This window comes from Corvus brachyrhynchos, unplaced genomic scaffold, assembly GCF_000691975.1.
Source record: "Corvus brachyrhynchos isolate BGI_N302 unplaced genomic scaffold, ASM69197v1 scaffold56, whole genome shotgun sequence".
NCBI lineage: Eukaryota > Metazoa > Chordata > Aves > Passeriformes > Corvidae > Corvus > Corvus brachyrhynchos.
Genome location: NW_008238664.1, coordinates 6,571,816 through 6,593,593, shown reverse-complemented (window position 1 = coordinate 6,593,593; position 21,778 = coordinate 6,571,816). Strand labels below are relative to the sequence as shown.

At 45.8% G+C, this 21,778-nt stretch overlaps 4 protein-coding genes across 7 annotated transcripts in view; 2 read left to right on the top strand and 2 right to left on the bottom strand.

Moving 5' to 3' along the window:
- Positions 1 to 386, top strand: part of LOC103618130 (putative RNA-binding protein Luc7-like 2) — a 32,802-nt gene extending 32,416 nt beyond the window's left edge. Inside the window, exon 11 of the mRNA XM_017737746.1 lies at positions 1 to 386. This exon is cut by the window's left edge and continues 124 nt beyond it. Coding sequence (XP_017593235.1) covers positions 1 to 66 — 66 coding nt within the window. The 3' untranslated portion in view covers positions 67 to 386.
- A 1,178-nt stretch (positions 387 to 1,564) lies between these two features.
- The window catches only part of LOC108447566, a 26,182-nt gene continuing 5,968 nt past the window's right edge, over positions 1,565 to 21,778 (top strand). For 3 of the 4 annotated variants that reach the window (XM_017738012.1, XM_017738013.1, XM_017738011.1), the window contains exons 1-2: positions 1,565 to 2,589; positions 20,694 to 20,852. In XM_017738012.1, the coding sequence (XP_017593501.1) occupies positions 2,528 to 2,589; positions 20,694 to 20,852 (221 nt within the window). In that variant the 5' untranslated portion in view covers positions 1,565 to 2,527. Of the gene's footprint in view, positions 2,590 to 20,325; positions 20,853 to 21,778 lie in introns of those variants that run through there. The other variant, XM_017738014.1, reaches the window with a different exon arrangement.
- On the bottom strand, positions 5,068 to 10,911 carry LOC103618129 (cytoglobin-1). Its single transcript, XM_008636493.2, has 3 exons — positions 10,728 to 10,911; positions 8,571 to 8,802; positions 5,068 to 7,361 (listed from the first exon to the last, which is right to left on the bottom strand). Exons 1-3 carry the CDS (start codon positions 10,820 to 10,822, stop codon positions 7,233 to 7,235), a joined length of 456 nt encoding a protein of 151 aa, XP_008634715.1. The 5' UTR covers positions 10,823 to 10,911; the 3' UTR covers positions 5,068 to 7,232.
- On the bottom strand, positions 13,090 to 20,456 carry LOC103618127 (heat shock 70 kDa protein 12B-like). The gene is made up of 4 exons (XM_008636492.2): positions 20,158 to 20,456; positions 18,687 to 18,911; positions 18,160 to 18,331; positions 13,090 to 17,239 (listed from the first exon to the last, which is right to left on the bottom strand). The coding sequence occupies exons 1-4, from the start codon at positions 20,437 to 20,439 to the stop codon at positions 16,179 to 16,181; spliced, it is 1,740 nt and encodes a 579-aa protein (XP_008634714.1). The 5' UTR covers positions 20,440 to 20,456; the 3' UTR covers positions 13,090 to 16,178.

The window sequence follows — 21,778 nt, the reverse complement described above, 5'->3', positions numbered from 1 at the left end:
AAAGCCGCAAAGGCCCGACGGGAAGAGCCGAGGAGCTCAGAGGAGCGTGAAGCAGGGGAGATATAACTGGCTGTATATTCACCTGATCTCTAGCTTCCTATGGAGTTGCATACTTTGGTTTAGTTTACAGTTGTTCAAAGGGACACCAGTGAGCAGTTCCAACACTGATCCAACTAGGGTAGATGTACAGTATATAAAAGTGGTTATAACAAAGTCAGAATTAAACCCCATGATTTAATGATGCCTAAAGCTGGGTCCTGGACTTCCACCAAGTTGTAAAACTTTTCTGAAAGATTGCTCTTTATTCAGGACAACAGTTTTATGTACCAAGATGCAGATCTCAATGTTTTTAATCTCCTTTCCAATACAAGTTAGTGAACAAATTATATTGTACTACTTGCCTTGGGTGCTTTTGAACCTTTATAAATTCTCCAATTCTGCTCCAGTCAAAACAGCAGCATTGAAAGGTTGTATTTGGGGGAATTTTTTTTTTTGTTTGCTTTTTTGTAAGAGGGTGGGTGGATATTAACTTTTACTCTAAGGTTATGTTCCCAGTGTTGGGCTTTATTTTTGTTTGGGATCCTAGGAGTTGATTACAGTGGGAGCATTTAGACAGGAATGTGTGCTGGAGAAAGCGGAAATGTCTTTTTACAGTGCCTATTTAGACTTGGAAATTGAACAGCTGTTGCATTACATCTTTTTTATTTCTACTTAAATTTTGAAATCAAAGCCAGTCCCATATCTGTACCATTTGATTGGTATGTGTTCAATATATTTGTTTTTTTCCATAAGGACTCTTTCTGCTTTTTATTGTGGGGTACATCTTTAATTGTATTAAAACAAACAAAAAAACCAGCAACAACAAACAAAAATTAAGAACAAAAGAAATAAAAAAAATAAAAAAGAAACCATATTGTCCAGTAACTTAACAAGGATGTACTGGTCTCTTAAGGTGGCTAACTAGCCATTCAGTCTTTTAAAAAATATCTGGTTATTAGAGTTTTTAACACACAGATGGGCTCTAGGAGAAGCAGACATTCTGCTTACAATCCTGATTATCCTAAAATCTTCAAAAGCAGGAACATGTGGAGTCAGAATCATAGAACAGTTTGGGTTGGAAGGGACCTTAAAAATCATCCAGTTCCAACCCCCTTAATGTGATCAGGGACACCTTTCACTAGACCAGCTTGCTCAGAGCCCCATCCAACCTGGCTTTGAACAGTTCCAAGGATGGGACATCCACAGCTTCTGTGGGCAACCCCTCACTACCCTCACTGAGAAGAATTGATTCCTAATACTCCATCTAAATCTACCCTCTTTCAGTTTAAAGCCATTCTCCCTTGTCCTGTCATTACATGCCCTTGTAAAAAGTCCCTCTCCAGTTGTAGGCTTCCTTTAGGTAGTGGAACGTGCAATAAGATCTCTCCAGAGCCTTTTCTTCAGGCTGAACAACCTGAACTCTGTCAGCCTTTCCTCACAGGAGAAGTGCTTCATCCCTGTGATCATCTTGGTGGCCTCCTCTAGACTCACTCCACCAGGTCCATGTCCTTCCTGTGCTGGGGACCCCAGAGCTGGGTGCAGCACTGCAGGTGGGGTCCCACCAGAGCAGAAGGGCAGAATCCCCTCCCTCACCCTGCTGTCCATGCAGCTTTGGATACAGCCCAGGCCCTGGCTTTCTGTGCTGTGAGTGCACATCACTGGGTCATGTCCAGCCTCTTGTCCACCTGCATGCCAAGTCCTTTTCGGCAGGGCTGCTCTCCATTTGCTCATCCTTCAGCCTGGATTTATGCTTGGGATTGCCCTGACCCAGGTGCAGCGCCTTGTACTTGCCCTCGTTGAATTTCTTGAGCTTTGCATGGACCCACCCCTCAAGGTGGTCGAAGTCCCTCTGGATGGCATCCCTTTCCTCCAGTGTGTTGACTGCACCAGCTTGCTGACGGTGCCCTTGATCCCAGTCCGTGTCACTGACAAAACGTAAAGGGGTTGCTGTTCATTCTGTTGTATTGAAAGTGCTCTGGGGTATTTACTCAGATATGCCCTACTCCCACACAGAATAATTTAGAGATTGGTAAATTTTCCTCCTTAAGATCACACCACTGAGTTACCTAACAGTGATGCTTAAGAGCAGTGTTTGTAATGATTTCTTGGCATTTCCAGCAGGTTCTGCAGCCTCTGTCCCTCTGTAGTGCAAGTGCCTATGAAGGCCTGCTAACATTGTTGTGTAGTACCATTCACTCTGTGCATTTGTCCACAGTGGTGTTTCTGTAGCATTTTCAGAGCACATGGGTGATAATTCTAACACAGAAGATAATTTAGCAGTGTGTTGGCTGGCAATGAAAGCTAGAACAGGTCATTTACACCTCTGCAAGGGCTTGAATCCAGCATTGCATGTTCTACTTTGAATTCACATCATTTTACGCTCCCAAAGTGATCATGACTAACTACTTAACACTTTCTTTTTTCTTTTTTTAATCCATTTGAATTCTGAGCATCAGTTTCCTTCCTGGGACTGTTTTTTGATTCCTGGATGACCCAGGTGCTTCATGAATGGAGGTTACTGGTGTTTGTCCATCTGGTACGGCCACAAGTGTAAGTGCTCAATAACATCTATCGTCACATAGTTGTTAATGGAATTCTAGTGGTGTGACAAAAGGTGACCAGTCATTTCTAGATACATCTTGCATAGTGCAAGTACCAGTGATTCCTTTGGAATTCCTTTCTGGAATAACAATATTCCAGAAATACTGAGGACCTGTCTCCCCCTGCAGCCAGCAACTAGAAATTTTGTATTGTAAAAAGGGGAAGGGAAGGGGTGGTGGGTGAGATTTGCATAATGTGACAAAACAGTGCCTAGACTCCACACTAGCAAATTCTGGATAACATGCCATTCCTTTTACAAATGGCTTATAAATTTAATTACAACAGGGGATTGGGTTTGGGCCTTCCCTTACGTAGAGGAAGTACCACACTGCTGTTAAGCAAGAAGGTAGTATCTCTGATTTCCTCATAAAATAATCTGAATTACTCATGGAAATACAGGACTGAAGTGCAGTTCGGAAGAAAAAATTAAGGTGACTAATGAAACACACCTAGGCTGCAAAAGATTTGGAGCATCTAGCGGGAGACTATTCCTAAATATGGATCTTCCACCCATCAGAACCCAATGAGATTAATTTCCAGGAGTGCAAAACTGAGGTATTCACCACCTGTTAAATTTCCTGCTGGACAGCTGAAGAGTGATATGGACTGACCTTAGTCTTCATTGTCAAATAGATTATGAAATGGAGCTCTTGAGGGAACCTAGGGACGCTGTAGCTCAGCATCAGCTTTTGGGATCTTGGAAATTTTGCTGATGCAGTTGTAGCTCCGTAGCAGTTTTTATCAAACTGAATGTGTACAAAATGAGCAGAAAAAGTAAATTACTTCACTGATTTAATGTGTTTGAACTGCAGTGAACCTGCAAGCATTATTCCCGTATCTCATAATCACTCTGGGTTAGTCAGGGGACTGCGAAACAGTAAAAGCTTAAGGTGGTAAGCAGCTGGAGGATGGCACATTACCAGAAATGAGATCCTGTCCTAAAGATGGAATCATAGAATTGGTTACCTTGAAAAAGGCCCTCAAGATCATAGAACACCCTTTAACCCAGCACTGCCCAGCCCACCACTAAACCATGTCCTCTAATGCCACATCTTCACGCCTTTTAAATACCCCCAGGGATGGCGACTCAGCCACGTCCCTGGGCAGTCTGGCCCAAAGCTGCATAGCTTGTGTGTTGCTTTCCCCACTGCAGCACGAGGAGCCACGTAGTAAAACGGTGACGTATCCAGGCAGAGGTGCTCGGCCTAGTGCCGCTGTATCCTGTTACCCACCATGACTTGCCCGTGAAGCTGGCACAGGAGGCTGTTCCTCTGTCCTCTTGCCTTCCACCAGCTGTTGAATCTGGGAGTTAACCATCCCATTACTACAATGATAGCCCTGCCCTGGAGCTATCTGCTAGCCTCTCTGTCCAGGCTATCTTGCCCCACCCATCCCCAGGGACAATGGGGGAAAATAGGTGAGCCAACAGGGACATAGCAGATGGAGGTTGTAGTCAGCATTAAACTAAGTATAAATGCAGACTGAGCCACGCTCCAGAGGTGATGGCAGTGTGCAGTGTTGTGTAGGGGCCTGCAGCACCTGATAACCCCTCCAGTTTACTGTTCTCCATCCCATATTTCACATGCCACCTTCCTCAGTATCGCTGTCCTTTACTCAACAGACAGTAGAGATTAGTTTCTTCTGATGCAGGGGCTTATAAAAAATGTTAATGCACTCTTCGTCCAGTCCTGCATGATGGTTCTTGCTCTGTGGTTTTTTGCTTTGATCACTTTTTTCCACTTGCTTAATAAATTCTCACACTGTTACTGCTTATGTAATTATTTGTTCTTTTCAGCAACACCTGAAATCTGTCTTTCCCTGCAGCTTGCAAAATTGGGAAGCAGCAGACTGCAGCTGGAAATACAAGGAAAGAGAATGTTTGCTTCTAGCCCTGGCTCTCCTCTTTATCCCTGCTTTTCCCTCTGTGGGCATATAATGGAGCCAGCGGGCAATTAGAAAATTCTCTCATGACTTACCTCTCCTGGCTTTGGCTTTTCACTTCCTTTTGCTGGGGAAACTGTAGTCCCAAATTCTTTACCTAGGTTCCGTGGTGCTGCCAGTGCACTGCAGGCAAGCAGAGTCCTAGGAGATGCACCATCGGGAAGGCAGGATTAACTAGCAACAAAGCAGGGCTGGACGCCTGCAAGTTCACAAAGGGCATGACAGCAGCAGGAGCTGCCATGGCTGTAAAACCTTTTTCCCAGGCTGAAATGATCTGACAAGTGCTGACTGTAGTAAAGTATTGATGGTGATGCTCAGTTAAGTGCACAAGGGTTAGAAATAGTTCCAGGTGCTGGCTCAGAGGGGCTGCAAAGAAGGCACTTTCACGGCACTGGCCCTCAGGCACCTTCAGCCCGTCTCGAGCCTGTCTGTCTCCATCTCTAGAAGGTGGTAGTGATACGCAGAAAAGACTCTACAACTCGACAGTTGTAAAGTAGGTATGTTTATTGCAGCGCCGGCCGCATGGGGGGTAACCCCCAAAACGCCATGTGTGCCAACTGCGGTGCTCAGCTTGAAATATATCTGGTTACAAATTACATATACATCAGGGTACACAATGCACCTATACATATTCATGGTCTGTCTCTGCTTATTATTATAATTAGCTTAACGTCTTACTACGCCTGCGCAGTGCCACCTGGTGGTCGCAGCCTGGGATCTCCGGGATGAAGTAAGCAGTCTACCTCAGATTTGAACTCTTCACCTTGCTTCCTTGCGCGTGCTCTTTGAGGTCCTGGTCTCAGTCCAAACCCCAAAGCTGATTCGAGCCAGTTCCAAGGTCCGAAAGTAGGATTTCTGGTCATGGTTTCTTCCTCTTATCGATGGTCTGGCATCCTATCCTTATCCTCCTGTACATCCTTCCCCTTTACCTGGCTGGTATAGTAAATGTTTAGCAAGCAGTACATTGTTTAGCAAGCACCTGCAAAGTTTTGCAGTACTAGCAGTACCCACAGCAATTAACCCCTAAAATCTAGGCCCCTTGTATCAGTAGGTGGGGGGGGACTTTGCATGGAACCACTGTAACTTTTCAAATTGCTGCCTTCAAATCTTCCTAAGCTCAAACTGGTTTGCAGCAGAGCAATGGGAGTAAAGAACTACCACCACCTCTTTTCAGAGCTTTAACTACTTGTATTCCCTCAGAGGGATTTGAGACTATAAATATTTTTTTACACATCTTGTTCTTTTTTTACAGTCCTTGCCAGTGCTGTGCAATATGCTTCCATTTCTCCCCGAGCTGAACAGAACACCGAAGCAAATAAAGCAGCCTGCCTTATCCTCCCTTCTGGCTAGAGTTCCTCTTCTGGACTTTGGGATTTAGCATCCTTTGCCAAATTCAGTGGGTGAGGAAAACTACATGTTGAATGAAGGAAAACTCTGCATTTTTACCTGTTTACAAAACTGTTGCTTCATGGTTAAGTGAAAAGCTTCCCTTCCCACCACCTGAGAAGCCTGACTACCACAAGAGTGATGGGTGCCTGGGTGGGAGTTTGAGCTGGTTTTGGAACCCCCCCCAGTATCACCAGTATGTGCACTGTAACCAGCTGCCAGTGCTGCACATGACCTTTTCTGTGAAGCAAATGAGAGGGCACATCTGCTTTCTCTGTGTTTATTGCGTTACACTGAAGCAAACCAGCATGTGGTTATTTGCAGTTATTAGCTGATTATTTCACCAAGTCTAAGGAATACAAAGAAAAGCAATTAAATAGTTCAGTACCTGGTTAGCACTGAAGGGAGGCTCAGGCTGTGCGACTGGACAGGATGAGTCCCCATGCCAGGCTGAGCCCCATGCCAGGCTGAGCCCCCTGTGCTGCCCATGCGATGAGGCAGCAGCCTCCATCAGCTGGGTGCATTTTGGGTGCACAGGAGCTAGTGAGCTCTACTCTTGCCTCATGTGGGAACGCAACCCAAGTAATTTCCTGGGAGTAACCCGGTGAAACCCACAGCCTGGAGATGTTCATCCCTGCCCAGAGGGGTCCAGTGATGACCACACTCAGTGTTGTCATTCCTTGTGCTGAAAGCTGCTCTGAGAAACCAAGGTTGGGTGACTCTGCTGGCTCATGCAAGATGGGACTTTGCTCATGCCTCTCCCAGGTGTTAGTCATTCCCATACACCACTTCCCCCTTGTCACACAAAACAATACTCATGCCTCTTAAATAATGACCTCTACCAAGATTCTGGAGATGCTTCAAAATGGTCTCCTTCCTATCATTCATGAGGATGGAGAGGTGGTAGGTGAGCCAAAGAGCTGCTGGTGCTGTTGGAAGGAGCAAGTCTTTTAGGAATAGAAACCTTAAAGTCATCATCTTAAAATGTAGTCTTCAAGGATGGTGGCCAGAGGAACCCACCTGAAACACTGGAACTGCAAAGCACATCAGGATTTTTTGGTTGACTTTGATGTATCTGCAGGTTTTGTTTAGCTGTAGAAACTCAGTTTGCTAAGGAAATTATTGACATTGATAGCTATATTGTATAAGCCTTTTTTCTTGCCTTTTTTATTTTTAAATTTTAATTTTTCCAGCTGTGGCTGGGGGCCCAAAAGCAGCAAATCAGTGCTGGCAAGATGTTTGAAGAGCCTGGAGTATGCACAGCCTCACCAACCCTCCTCTTTGTAGATATTGTTCAGGTGGGTGCAGATTTCATTGGTCACCTTCTCAAAGGAAGCTTTGCAGTCTCCGCCAAATTTCTCCTCCATCAGTTGTAAGATAATGTCACAGATAATCTAAACAAGGAGAAGGGAAGAAACAACCAGTGTGACTTTTCTCCACATTAGAGGCATAAGAACTTACATATCTTGTATATCTTTAGTTGGGATTCTTGGAAGGCAGAAAGGGGTACAAGAACAATTCACAGCACATGGCCTGCAGAGCTTGTAACAGGGCATGGAAAATAAGGTGCATTATAGCATTCACAAAAAAACTGCTGGTGGTATTTCTAACTATCCTGTATCTAGTAAATGTTGACTGCACCTATCACTTAAGGATAGCTGTATAGGCCTGATGTGCTTTGTCCATCCACTGCAATCCTTCTCCTGGCAGAGGACTGCCCCAAATGTTTAGAGGCCACAATGAGCCCCCTTGTTGGACACCTTTGGAATACATGGCTTGGGAGGTAAGTTTCTTCCTGATCTTTCCTGCTTCTTAGCTATCTGGCACTCTGAAGCAGAGTTCATTTGTCCTTGCAGTCACTAGGTAGGTGGTATACTTTGAAATGCCAACTCCTTTCCTGTGCAGCATTTATTGTTCTGTGTGCATCTTTACCCTGAAAAACTATTTTCAGCCAGAAATCATCACTTATTTTCCCACTTTTTGAAAATTTGGCCCACTGCTTTTGAAATGACCTTCATTTGGAAATAATCTTTGCCAGAAGGTGCCTCTTTTTGCTGTGTAAGGCAGATGAAATAGTTATAAATGCACTCTGCTAGTGACCTTAGGTGGATCTGGGCAAGTAATTTGATCCTGTATTTATTATTTGTGTTTGTTTAATGATGACAATGCTGTTGCCATTGTTGTTCAGTAACACCAGGTTTAATTATCCTCGGAAAGCTCAGTTCCTGTTACGAGATAAAAAATACATCAGGGACTGAAGTCCAGTGTTAAACTGCTTTTCTGTATCTTGTTATTAAATGGCAGGTGTGGGAATCTGACTGCACTGAGAAAACCCACTACAGCTCATGGGCAGCTGTGCAGCTCCCACCTGAGCAGACCTGCCTGCAGCACATCTGCTGCACAGCCGTCTTCCCCACCAATGCCAGATCTCTCACTCCTGCCATCTTCCACCATCAACCATCTCACCTTCCACCACCTCGATTCTCTCAGGCATATACATGTATTCCTACACACAAGGCCTATTTTCCTCAGTTGCACCCTTCAAAGGGGAAAACATGCCCTCCTCACAATTACACCCTTTGGGAAGAGGGCTGCTCACTCACCCTGAAGTTTTTGGGGTCAATCTTCAGCTGGGTGGCATGTTTCTTGCCGAGTGGGGTCACTATCCCAAGAAAAGCCTCAGAGTTGTCCAGGTGTTGCACCATGTTGTTGATGGCACTGAAAACCTTCTTGCCATGGCCCCTGACTTGATCTGACTGTGTCATCTCTTCGGCAGAGTCCATGCCTTTGAAATGTGTGAAGTAGGATTTGGTGTCTGGGTGCTCGGTAAACATCCTGTTAAGGAACGAGAGATGTTCTGACTTGTGGACCAAGGTATCAAAGCAGACATGGCTACACCTTCCGGGCCTTGCCTTATGCATTTATGCCCCTTTTCTCCTTCTCTTTATTAGAACAGACACTTAGGCATTCCTTGTTTTTCCTTTGCCTTTTGCACCTGTGCACAGCCCCCGTGCACATAGCAGCCAGTCCTCTCTCCCTTGCCTCTCCCCAGGGCATTTCCTTTGCTCATTCCACCTTAAAACCTACAATGAACTTATTCTACTGCTTCTAAAGTAAATATTTCCTCAGTGTTAACTCTGTTACTTTCATAGAGCAGTGGGAGCACATTCACATAGGGTGACTGTGACAGTTCACATGACTGTGACAGCTTAATATTCCCAAAGATGTTCTGGACAGCGGATATGAGCACTGTGGTACTGGTGGGTGTTTTCATGGAGAAACCCTACTACTGGTTTTGTTAATTAACCCCTTCCTAGAGTCCACTGCAAAGCTTTCTTACTGCCTGTGATGGATTGTTGTTTGAGTTTGGGGTACTGCTCATTCCGTTTATTCAAAAGGAACACAATCCGGTGTGTTTGAAATTACCTTTGATCAATTACAGTCATCTTGGTCAAACTCTTAAAGAAAGCAGTTTGCTCCGTTGGGTAAACTGGTTATCCACCTGAAATATCCATAGCAAATTCCACATTGCATTTCACAAAGTCACAAAATGATTGGACTTGAAGGAACCTCTGGATGTCACCTGGTTCAACACCACTGGCAAGCCAGTTGCCCAGGACCATGGCCAGAGGGCTTTTGATCATTTCCATGTATGGAGACTCAACAACTTCTTTGGGCAACTTGTGCCAGTGCTCAGTTGTACTCAGAAGTAAAAAAAGTGTTTCCTGGAGTTCAGAGGGAACCTCCTGTGTTTTGGTTTGTGCCCATTGACTCTGGTCCTGTCTCGTGACACCACTGAGACGAGCATGGCTCTGTCTTCTTTGCAGTCTCCTTTCAGGTTTTTATGTACACATTGATAAGATTCCCCTGAGCTTTCTGTTCTCCAGCCTGAACAGTCATAGCTTTTTCAGCCTTTCTTTATTGGAGAGATACTCCAGTCCCCTCATCATCTTCATCATCTTCCTTGCCCTTTGTTGAACTCTTTCCAGTATGGCCATGTCTCTCTTGTCATGGGAAGCCCTGAACTCTTCTCTATAGGTGGGTCTGGGGTTGTAGGACACTAAAGCAAAACCTTTTAGAGTAAATTACTCCAGGGAGGCAAACTACTGGATGCTGCTAACGTTTTATGGCTGCATTCCTGACCCTAACTGTGTGCAGGTTGTGTTGCCTGCAGAAGGAAAGAGCAGCATGTAATAGTTTGTGAGGGTAATCCAGGCACAAGGTGTGATATACAAGAAAGCCAGAGTGGTGGGTAAAGGTCTGATAACCAGAAATAGTGTTTGAACTGATCCATGCTTATGGAGGCGATGTAAGTCCCAGATGAGAGTGGAATATGTGAAAGGTGAACAGAAGAGAGGGAAACGCGATGGAAACTAAGAGAGGAAAGCCCACAGAAAGGGTATAATACAATGGAACAGATGAACTGATGCTGAAGGAGAATCAGAAGTGAAATACTGAGTTTAAAAAGAGTTTAGAGATAAAGAGGAAGAGGGAAATAAGGCCCATGTTTTGTTCCCATTCTCTTTCATACCACACTTTCTTTTCATTACCTTACATGGGTGAAGAAATTGATCTTGTCTCTTCTTCTTTTCCCACCCCCTTACCCCTTTCCTTTTATTCTTCCTTGTGTGGATTGCTCTTCTTCCCAGCAAGGGCTGCATGAAAAATATCAAGATATGCTCCTAGGCAGTATCTCCATCCTTCTTGCTGTTTCCTCCTTCACCCCTCTGGGGCAGCAGTTGGATGGGCTCTTTCCTTACCTGACCAGCACAGTTGTCCCATTGTCCTCAGCATCCACATATATCTTCTCCCAGGCACCGCGGGCACTTTGCACCTCTGCTTCAGAGAGCGACATGGTGCAGGAGATGTTGGCAACGGAGGGTGCAGCAGGAAGAAGGACAGGGAGGTCCTGGCAGAGTCTTTCTGCTCCAGTTCTCTCCTCAGGGCTCTCTAAATACTGCCCTGGGGATTTAAAAGATCTTGAAGGGTCTCTTTGTCTCCATTCTCCTCAGTCACATTTCTGCAGGTTTTAGAGTTACCTAATCGCTTTTAATCAGGAAAGAAACCAACCACATGAGGAGGGAGGACTAGCCCCGTAGTCGTAGGTCAGGTGCCAAAGCAACGGTCTCACTGTCTGAGGAGAGAAGGGAAAAAAGGCAGTTTTCAGTGGGGAAAAAAAAGATCAATTCTCTTCCCCTCTCACCCCTGCCAAAGCCAGTGCTTGGGTCCTCTTTCCTGAAGGTGATCCTTGCACAAGAACAAATTTTCCTGGTTTTCTCCCAAGAGTGCTGCTGTGCTGAGGGCACTGTGGTGCCCTGCCATCCCCTCTCCCTGGCACTCTGTGGTCTTTCAGTCAAAGATCCTGTTTCTAGCTCCAGCAACTCTCTCCAGTCCTGCCTTCATGCCACAGTCACTGCTTTCCCCACAGCCCTCTGGTTTAACAGGGGCTCACCCCACAGCTGCTCCCAGCCTTGGCTCCATGAGGGTGGGAAGCTTCGCCACCCCAAAATGACAGCATTGCAGGGATGGTGATGGCAGCATGACACAGCATCCATGGCCATAGTGCTCTGCACAGCCACTTCATTTTAGCACTGGAGATGAATGGTGCAGCACAGCCAGGCATTTCACTTTCCTAAACCTCTTGGCTTGCAGCTGGGAGCCCTATTCTATCTCTGAGCCCTGCCTGCCTGGGAGAGAGATAAGGGGCTGGAGAAGGGCCAGCGTGGAGCTGCAGACAGCAACTCTGGGCCTGTTACAGTCACTTGGAACTGGAGGCAAAAAGTTTTCATGGATTATCCATGCAATGCCTGGGCTTAACCTCTGGCAGGAATGTTCTGGTTAAGCCCAGGGCACACATGCAAAATAAGGGCTAAGGGGCTTGAGAAACTGCTGTTGGATGCTGAGGGCAGACAAAACCTCATATTGTTTGGAGTGGTTTAGAGGAGGGAAGGAATAGGTGTGAGGGGAAAATATGCAGCATGTCAGGATAAACCAGCCTGACACCCCAAGGCAGAAGGAAAAGTGCTGGCTGCAAGCTCACAGAGACTGACTGGTCTTGGTGGGGTTGTGTCCCACTGCTACTGCTCCCATTGAGGGAGGCCTCAAATGACTTCACTGAAATTTGTCCCCACTTGCCTCCCTCTCCCTTTTTACCACACAGCAAACAAAGAGCAGTCTGATAGAAAGCTGCAAAGTGGTTGTGGGTGCCCCATCCTTGGAAGAGTTCAAGGCCAGGCTGGATGCGGCTTTGAGCTGCTTGGTCTAGTGGAAGGTGTCCCTGCCCATGGCAGAGGGGTTGGAATGAGATGGTCTTTAAGGTCCCTTCCAATCCAAAACATTCTATGATTCCCTAGGAGAATTCTCCTCTGCTCTCCCCCACTCTCCTCTGGGACATTGCAGTATGAACATGTTCCACCCCTTGATACATAGTCAGACATCCTGTCCTGGGCCAAAAAATACCTGTTTTGAGTTGAGAAATTTCAATCCAATTAATTCATTGCCAAGTAACCAACCAACCAACCAACCAACCCTCAGATGCCTCACTTCCCCCTGTCCCGTTTCCTCACCCCGTGCTGCAGGTTACAGCCAGACCCTTTGGTGAGACGGTGGGTGGTCCAGGAGCTGTGGTAGGTGCATGGGGATCCCTTTGCTCTTGCTTCTCCTTGTGTCCTACTCAACTGCTCCAGCATGGGCTCTTCCACTGGTCATCATCCCACTGGATACTGTACCTGCCCTGGACTTGTTTCTCCCTTTTCAGTATTCACTGCCTATTCTTAAACATTTTTCCATGGAGGCACCCTAAACTTACCTGGTTGGTCCAGTTTTGGGGTGCAATTGGGTCTATTTTGTCTGGGGCCAAGCCAGGAGTCAGCAGCACAGGGCAGTCCCTGACCAAAGTAATGACGTCTCCCCTCAAGCATGTCACCACACTCTGTCTGTGACATGCTTTTCTAATCTTCCATCTTCTGGTGTTACTGCCACTGTTTTGGAAAATTATCATCTATTTTCCCCTTGCATGATTTGCTGAGTCCTTGTAAGATGAACACAAAAATCCTTCATAACGTTTTGACATCTCTAACAGGGCTATACACATCTAAGCTACACCTCAGCAATCTCTAGCAATTGAAAAAAAAGCTCCAGAAACCTATTTATTTTTGCCTGGAAATGGAATAGCTATGAAAAATCAGCTGTTTAATCATGAAGTCGTTGCTGACACCTCCCCACGTGTGGGCAAGAGGACGCTTGCTTGGTTTATTTCTTTTTCCTCTCCCGTGGTTTGTGTTGGTTATCATCCCAAAGGAAGTGAATCCTCTCAAGTGTAATTTCTATTGCATGAAGAGACATATTTTCAAACGGGGGTGAAGCTCCTCAGGACGTTATCCCTAAAGAAGAGAATCCTGGTGTGCAAAAGCCAATCAACACATTGAGTCGAGACATGATTTTTTTACAAATCTGCAGACTAGGGTGCTAGGCCAGGCCTTTTCCAACCTTTTGGAAAACAAGCACAGTCATTTTTACAAAAAGGTAACCAAAAAAGAAGCATACAGGAACAGGAGATGGGTCACTCATGCTTGGATAACAAAATTTTTAAGGTGCATGTGTTGATCTCAGTCCAGTTCAGTATCCTATCATCTCCACATACAAATTCTCCTGGGGGTGTGTTCTTTAACATTACAATAATCTAAGGTAACTTGAGGTTGTCTTTACATCCTACCACCTGTTGCTAAGTTATAGTTTAACCTTATTTTGTTAAACCTCTGTTGCAGTTTCTGCTTGAATATCTTTGAACTATTACTCGTCTAGGACATAAGGATTTATAGCATTCTCTTCCTGGGGTCTCTTCATGGTTTCATTGTTCCAGCACATCATATCATAGTTTCAAGGCTAACTTACAGTTACTGTGAACTTCTTGTGAATCTTTAACGTCATCTGACATCAGGCAGGCAGGCTCAGGCCGAGGAGGCAGATGACGCTGGGAAATCCAGAGCAGGGAACAAAGTGTTTGAGCTGTGGCCAAGCCACTCCTTTCCCTGTCCCCAGCCCCAGGGGAGAAGAGGGTGTGCCTCCCATTGCTCTGCAGGGAAATGGTATCAGTACTGAGAAGTCGGGGTTGCTTTCTCTCAGTTTCCAAGAAATCACATGCTTTAGGCAGAAGGCAGCTGGCAAGATCCAGTCATAGAAAGGGGTGGCACCTTCTACTCACCCAGCCATTTAGGATCCAGCAGCCTTCCCACCTCTAGAGCACATCGATGTTCTGGTTACAGGCACTGCAAACCTCACTGTCTTTTCTTCTTGAAACTTGAGGATCTGTGATTTTTAGCATAATCAACCCACCTTATTTTATTGTTCAGCGGGGTTAATTCCCAGCTCAGCAGACACATCTGTTTCACAGGATGGCTGCCAGGGGCTCAGCAGCTGTGACTCTTCCCAACACCTGTGGTGGTGTCAGGCTGAGGGTAGAGCCCCCCCGTATTGCCAGGTTTCAGGATGCTTAGCCCAAGACCCTGACACTCAGTGCTGCTTTCACAGAAAGGACAAACACCTGCATCTGCTCATGCTCAGTGTGTGAGGCTATCAAGATAATCAGCTCATCAAAACAAGCGAAACTAGGAGCTGCAGTCACAACTGTCAGTGTCAATGTCTGAATCCCAAAGCCCACATAGCACATGGGTGGGAAAGACCTGGAACAGTCACAGGCAGCTTTACCCACTGCCACTTTCCCACACCATACTTCTCTCTCCCATTCCAGGGTATTAGTGGGCTCGGGTAGAGCTGTGCTGGGCTTTGCACTGGTGAAATTACCAAATGCAAAGGGTAAGAAAAAAGCATGACTACTCAACTTCTTAGGACCTAGCCCCCAGAATGGCCCTTACAAAGTGTACAGAGGGGTACCACCTGACATGGTAAAAATGGACACAGGTGTCTGTTGTGAATATTTTTATTGCATGCATAACATTTTAAATGTGAAAGCAAAGGTAGTAATTTCAAAATCGCTCCACTTCTAGATAGCATAGGGCATAGCAGATATACAGATTAGTCCTCTGAATGCTGCTCTCATGATTAACAACATTCACTACATGGCTGGCAGTAACTCTAACATGATCATTACAACTAATAAGGATGCCAGTGCTGAGTTTCCTTGCAGTGAATCCAGCTAACCAAGAATTTGCATTGGTGGAGGCTGGTGTTCAGCAGAGAAACTTTACATCCTTAGTGAGGGGGGAAAAACCAATTCCACAAACGCCAGCCCACCCCTCACCCCCAAACATTGGTGTGCTGACAACACCATTTTGGACACAAACCACACATCAGCATAAGGGTCGCTATGAAGAAAGTAAGCTCCACCTCAGCCAGACCCAGCACACTGCTGGACTGCATCCTTTTCTTGGTACAAATTTATGCTCATGAAACTTACACCATGCTGAACCTTTGCACAGGTGCTGCAGGCAGGAGGCAAAGAAATTAGATTTTGGAAAATATCAAGCCCAAATCAGAGATGCAGAGAGTACCCAGAGCTGGACAGAGGCCTCAGGCAGCAGCATAAGCACTATTCATATCTGTAATGTTACAATCTGGCATTCATATCTGCCCAATTAATGAGATCAAACCACCCAATCCTTTAATGGAAACAACACTCGCACAGGTTTTGGACACAAGCCCCTAGACTGGTTCACTCAGCACCCTCATCTGGGACACTGGAGCTTTAATGACACACAGTTTATGTAAGCGATATTCTGAAGAAAAGAGAAATCCACTCCCATGAATGCCACCCCCACCAGATTTAAACCTGGACTCCAGCTAAAGAGACCCAATGTGAGAGAAAGAGATGTGTCTGAAAGACACCAGGCTAAAATAAACAGCTATGGGCTGCTTTATGTGGAAGTTAGACAGCAGTCCAGAGGCTTTGCATCAAACACAGGCAGGTCACAGATGATTATATTGGTGGTATGGACTATTGAGTTCAGAGATGCAAGCTAAAAGGGCATAAGATGAAGCAGCAGACAAACCTGCTGTCAGATACAACAGAAAGTGAGGTGTTGGACTGAAAGGATGGTTGGTAAGGAATGGAAGGAACCAGACAATCAGACTAGTAGTTTTCCTGTGTAAACAGAACACTGCGTGATGGACTTATTGGTCCAATTGCCTCCTCTATTGTAGAAGTCATAGAATTGTTAGAATCATAGTGGCTGGAAAAGATGTCTAAGATCTGTTCAATATGTCGAGCATTCATTAGATAAAAAATCTATTACAACTGTCCGACTTTCTTGGGAAGTAACATCAGTACATGTGGCTTTAAATTCAGTGAGCCCAAATTTAATCTCCATCTTCAGCTTGCGATCTCTCCCCAGCTGTGTGTCTGGAGATGGCACTACACAGGAGCCAAGCTTTTCCATCCCATCCTCATCTACATACTGAGCATCCTGGTTTTTTGTACAATAGAAAGCAAAGACTACACTTGTTTGATCTGGTTCTATTGGACAGAAATTATAGTAAGCAACTTCATTTATATTCAACGGCTGCCCAACTCCCACCAATTTCTTGAAGAGGTCTGTGCAATAAGTATAGCCATCAATTTCTGAGACCTTCCGTTTACGGATGTCATGGATAGCATCATCAAATTTCTCACTCACTTTTACGCCGTATGTCCTACGGCTGATTCTTGAGGTAACAATGTGTGGATTAACTCCAAATAAAACAGCCCCTTTTGCAATGGCCAGCTGGGCCTCTGTGGGACAAAGGATATGATACTTGCTGCTAAAGGCCTGACTGACTGCATCTCTCAGGATGATGCTGGACGCAAAGCCTCCCACAAGCAAAATGTATTGGACTTTGTCCATCTCAGGCTTGCAAAGAATTTCCCTCAAAGCACAAATGATATTGTTGATACAGTAGTCAAACAACCTCTTCATTTTCTCATATGTAATCATGATCGTCCCATCACACCACACAGCTCCTACTACTTTTTCAAAGAACTGGGAGATGTCCTTCTTGGACTCTGCCACTCTGACCAGGTTGCAGTAGCAACGTATGTAGACTGCCTCCCTGCTAGCAGAGCATTTCTGTAGGCCAAAGTTGTACATCATATTTTGTAATTCAGAAGGGTGCTTCTTTACATATTCATCCCATACACCATCACTGAATATTTCCTTGAGGAAACTGGTGAAGTTTTCATCCACTCTGTTGCCTCCCCATCCACCTCCAGTTGCCTTGTGTAACTCCTTTAGGTAATGGTTTTCTTGGATCTCATGTACTGTGATGTCTACAGTGCCACCTACACATGCAGACACAGACACACACAGAGACTCAAATTAATTGCGCTGTTTGCTTTAAAGTACATTAATTTCCACTGAATTTAATCTTACCTTCTGAACTCCCAATTCACAAATGTGCTTTTCTGCTGCTTTCTTTCCTCATCCTCACTCTTCTACTATTGCCTGTACTTCTCTAGATTTCTTAAATTTATTTATTTTTTCTTTTGTTTAAAAGCCTGGTCTCACAAGGCTCCTACAGTTATTTCTGATAAGAGCTGGATGCTCCGACTTGCTCACTGAACAAGCTGATCTCCTGTCTGATCACAAACGGAGACTGGCCTCCTCACATAGGTCATGGACTCCTGACCAGTGGTGAGAAGACTCTCAGGAACTTGCAGTCCTCTTGATGCTTTTTCGGTATCTGTTCACAGCCACCAGACTGCTCTCGGCAGAAAATTCACATCACACCAAAAAACCTCAGGAATCTAGAGAAATTACTGAGTAGTGCTTCATCAAATATTCTTAATGATTTACTCCCCAGTGCCTGCTAGCTCATCTCTTTGGTCACTTCACTGGGCACTAACTACAGTTGCTCCTAGAGAGGAGGCTGTGAGCTCAGGCTACACAAGAGCACGTGGCGCGTGCTGATGGTTGATGCTGGGACCTGGTGCCAGCTGATCCGGTGAGAGGACAGGACCTTGTGTTGTGACTGTCTGGCCTGAAGAGCACTGTAGTGTGAGACACAATCCTGTTGTTTTCTCCTATTTTTCTGCCTGCTCACAAGATCTCATTAGGTGAGAAATAAAAATAAGAACCCCAGGACAAGCACAGCAGTGGAATCTGAGCTCTGGGACTGCACTGCAGACCTTTGGCCATACTGTGAAATTGCCAAGCACTGTGCCCAGCAAAGATGGTACCTGTTAATCAGGGAAAATTTTACCTCCACAGTCAACAACAATATACTGGATCCCAGGGGAGTCTTCAAACTTCTTCTTGTCACTGCTGTCTGCCATAAACCCTTCCTGTGGAAGCTGCTTGCACCACAGTGATGCAGCTTCTGGCTCCAAGGCAATGATCAGCTTCTCAGAGAGCATGCCAGAGATAATTCCTGCCTAACATCAAAAAAGAGAAGAATCAGTTCAAGGAAAGGGGGTGACATTACTGCTGCATGAACACCACCTGCTAGGGAGACTCTTCTCACCCCAGCAGCTCATGCAGGGGTGGTGGTTCTTGCACCGCTGATCTCTGTGGGCCTCATTTCTATACGGCGGTGGCAGGAGAGGGCAGAGCTGTTGTTACTGCCAGTTTGGGACATCCACTCCCTCACCACCCTCAATGTGGAAGATTTCTCTGCCTGATGGACTGAAATTTGAAATACAGGTTTACATGTTGAGGGGTTCCTTTGCCTCAATGGGCAAAGAAACTTCCAAAGGTAATATGAGGAAATGGGGTAACCCCTGCTTTCACCTCTTTTGCTGCCAGACGCATGAACTGCTTGGCGGCAGCGCTCCATATGGCTGGGACAGTAAGGACCCAGGTGATCTCCTCCTGGTCATAGACAGTTTGGAAAGAGGCCTCTTGAATGGTGTTCAGGGCATGTTCCTTCAGGTAGCGCAGGCTTTTGGAAAAGACTGTCAGGGCAGGAAGCAACTTTCCGTTGCTGGCTTTCAGCTCCATGCCAGCTGTGACATTCTACAAAACAAAGGCCCAGAGTCACATGGTGCAGTGCCTGTATGACACCTGTCCCCTTCACACCGAGCACTGCACAACCTAGGGCACAGAAGGAGGTCCTGTCTCCAAACCTGAGTGAACTCCCAGCACTGGCTTCACTACTGTGGCTAACTAAGTGGCACAGGTCAGCTACCAAACTGCTTACCCACCACACCTGTGATTCAGTAGGCAAAATGTCAATGTGCTTGATAAGTCAGCTGTTTCTCCTAGGCCAAATTTTGTAAAGACCCTGTAGATCCTGTAGATCCCTGAAGAGCCAGTGGGGGGTGATTCTGCAATGAAAATTTCCTTCACCATTTGCTCCTCAGATGGAGAGAAATAGTTCTGAATTAAAACCTCTCTCCACCCTCCACTGAAAGTGAACGAGAACCAAGCACTCCAAAGGTGACATTGTGACAGACCACATCATTCCCAACTTCCCTGGGGAGGAAAATCTTCAAAGAGGCGTCCCACCCACCACAGCACCCAGTTCAGCATTCATGACTTAACCCTGGGGGATGCCAAAGAGAGGACATGAGGCTTTTCCTGGGACTGGCTCTGTGCTCTGGTTTAGTCTATGTGAAGCCCTGTAGGACCCCAGAGCACAGAGAGGAAGGTCCTAAGGTAGCCTGGTGTTTGGCTGAACAAGCAAACCCAGATAAAGCTGCAAACTATTCCAAACTAGCACAGAGCCTTCAGAGAGAAATGATAAAGCCACTGCAGACTTTAAGGACAGCTGGACACCCTTACATTAGCTTCAGAATAACACTTCAAGGGAGGGAGAGATAAGCTGGGGGAGCTGTATAACATGGGATGAGCTCTTAGGAGATCTCAGGGCTGCCCATCTCCTTTGAATTACAGGAAATTTCACTTGATCCTTGTTCCCTGTTGAGGACTGAAGCAGAGAGTCCCAGAGGGAGACCAGTTTCTCTGCCAAGCTCGGGAACAGGGCAGCTGTTTTTTAGGAACATGTCTTTGCCTTCACCCAGGTAGGCAGTCAGGTTTTATTGTCTTCAGACAAACAAGAAACATCATAAAGGACCCATGAAGCTATCAGCAATTACAAAAATAAATAATTTCTTCTTTGGTTCATCAAAATACTCTCTGACTTGAGTTCATTCATCCCCATTAACCAGACTTACTCAGCCTTCTTCATGGATTCTCTAGCCCCCACCCCTCAAATAAATGAATAGCCCTGACCCCCATCAGCAGTAACTCTTCCACCTACCGTGTTGTACAGCTGCATCTTGAAATTCTGGAAGAAGTACCAGCTGTCAGCTTGGCTGGAGGGCAGGTTCTTGTACTTCATCACAGCATCATAGCCAAAATACTTGAACTCCTGCTTCTGGTTGAACAAGATGCATGTGGGCGTCTTTGGGGTCCTGAGCCCATGCTCTGTTCCCCAGTAAACCTGGCGGATTTGGTCTGTACCTGAAGCAAGAGAATAACAGTACCCACTGTAGGATGTGCCAAAATCTATAGCAACAACGAAGACTGACTGGCTGGCCATGGCCACTGCAGTGCAGAGGTGTGCAGCTCTGGGAGCCAGAGACCGGTAAACAGATGGGACTGGACTGAAAGGCCTGATATTGCAGAGAGAAGGGAAACCTTCCCTGACTTTTTATTGGCTGGAGAGAGATATGACTCTAGACATCCTGTAAACTGTGCCTTTTCCTGTAAAGAGGCAGGGTTTGCTTCTGTTATTCAAAACAGCAAAGTGCCTTTGTTAGGAAACTGATCAGTAGCTTTCTGCACTCCCAGCAGCAAGGACAGTCCCTGGTGCTGCCCACTCATTTCAACAAACATTTTCTGCTGCTGCTGTAAAGGCATGGAGACATCCAATGCTTCTGGCTACAGAAGAGAATGGATGGAAGGACAGTGTGAGGACAGTGATCCCAGAAAGACGACTGCAGAAGGCAGCAGGTAGGTTACACAGGGGCTGTCTCTGGATGAACTTATTTAACCTTCCTAGGTCTGAATATTTCTACAAAATTTCTTGGAGGGTTGCATGAGTGCTGAACTGCAAACATTTTCTGACTGTGAAATATTTCAGTAAAAGCTCTGTTTCCTACTTCCTAACCTTTCTAGCCATCACAGAGATGGTTACTGTCCCCAAATTCAGCTCAAGTTCAACTCCGAAGTGTGAGGCAGTGCAAGAGAAAATGAAACTAGAAAGATCAGCATAAAGAGTGTAACAAGATATGGGATTTTGGGACTCAGATTCTGAGCTCATCAATTTTGCAGGAATAGTCTGACTAAAATGCAGATTTTTTACTGGATTGTTGAGCTTAAAAAACAAAACAAAAAAAGTGTCTTCTGTGAAAGACTGAAAGTGAAGTGATTTAACTGGAAAGGAATCCATCCAAGTAAACAAAACCAAAATGTGCTTTGGTGGGAGGAAGTAATGCTGAGAGAGAAGGGCAGCACGGTCCCTTGCAGCAGCTGTGCAGCCTTCTATTGGCGTAAACCAAAGGTAAAGCCTCATGCTGAGGCTTTCTCTGACATCTGGTGCAGGAATGAACTTACTCTCTATTTGTTGGGGTTTTAGTTCTCCTGTTTTCTTTTTCTCTTAAAGGCATTTTCCCCATACATGTTGCCAGGGGGACAAATTACTGGGTGCTTAAGAAAAACAAAAGCCCTGGCAACAGGAGTGGGGTGCATGTGGCTACTCTCTTTCACCTGGGTTTGTGAGCTGTTAGTTCCTGGCATTTGGACGGAGAGAGAGGCTGGAAGGAATTCATCATCACTGGGGACTTCTGCTTTTTCGGCTGCCTTCCAGAGAAATCCCGGGATTCCCAAGGCTGCCTTCCCCTGCCCCGCTGGGAGCCGGGCTGTGGCCACCCCGCCCC

Excerpts from the sequence above, each read along its gene's own strand:
- LOC103618129 (XM_008636493.2), bottom strand. The coding sequence starts at position 10,822 with ATGTCGCTCTCTGAAGCAGAGGTGCAAAGTGCCCGCGGTGCCTGGGAG. Across the intron at positions 8,803-10,727 it reads GGGACAACTGTGCTGGTCAG|GATGTTTACCGAGCACCCAG; the intron begins GTAAGGAAAGAG and ends GTTCCTTAACAG. Across the intron at positions 7,362-8,570 it reads TTGACCCCAAAAACTTCAGG|ATTATCTGTGACATTATCTT; the intron begins GTGAGTGAGCAG and ends CTCCTTGTTTAG.
- LOC103618127 (XM_008636492.2), bottom strand. The coding sequence starts at position 20,439 with ATGGCCAGCCAGTCAGTCTTCGTTGTTGCTATAGATTTTGGCACATCC. Across the intron at positions 18,912-20,157 it reads AGATGCAGCTGTACAACACG|AATGTCACAGCTGGCATGGA; the intron begins GTAGGTGGAAGA and ends TTTGTTTTGTAG. Across the intron at positions 17,240-18,159 it reads TATTGTTGTTGACTGTGGAG|GTGGCACTGTAGACATCACA; the intron begins GTAAAATTTTCC and ends CTGCATGTGTAG.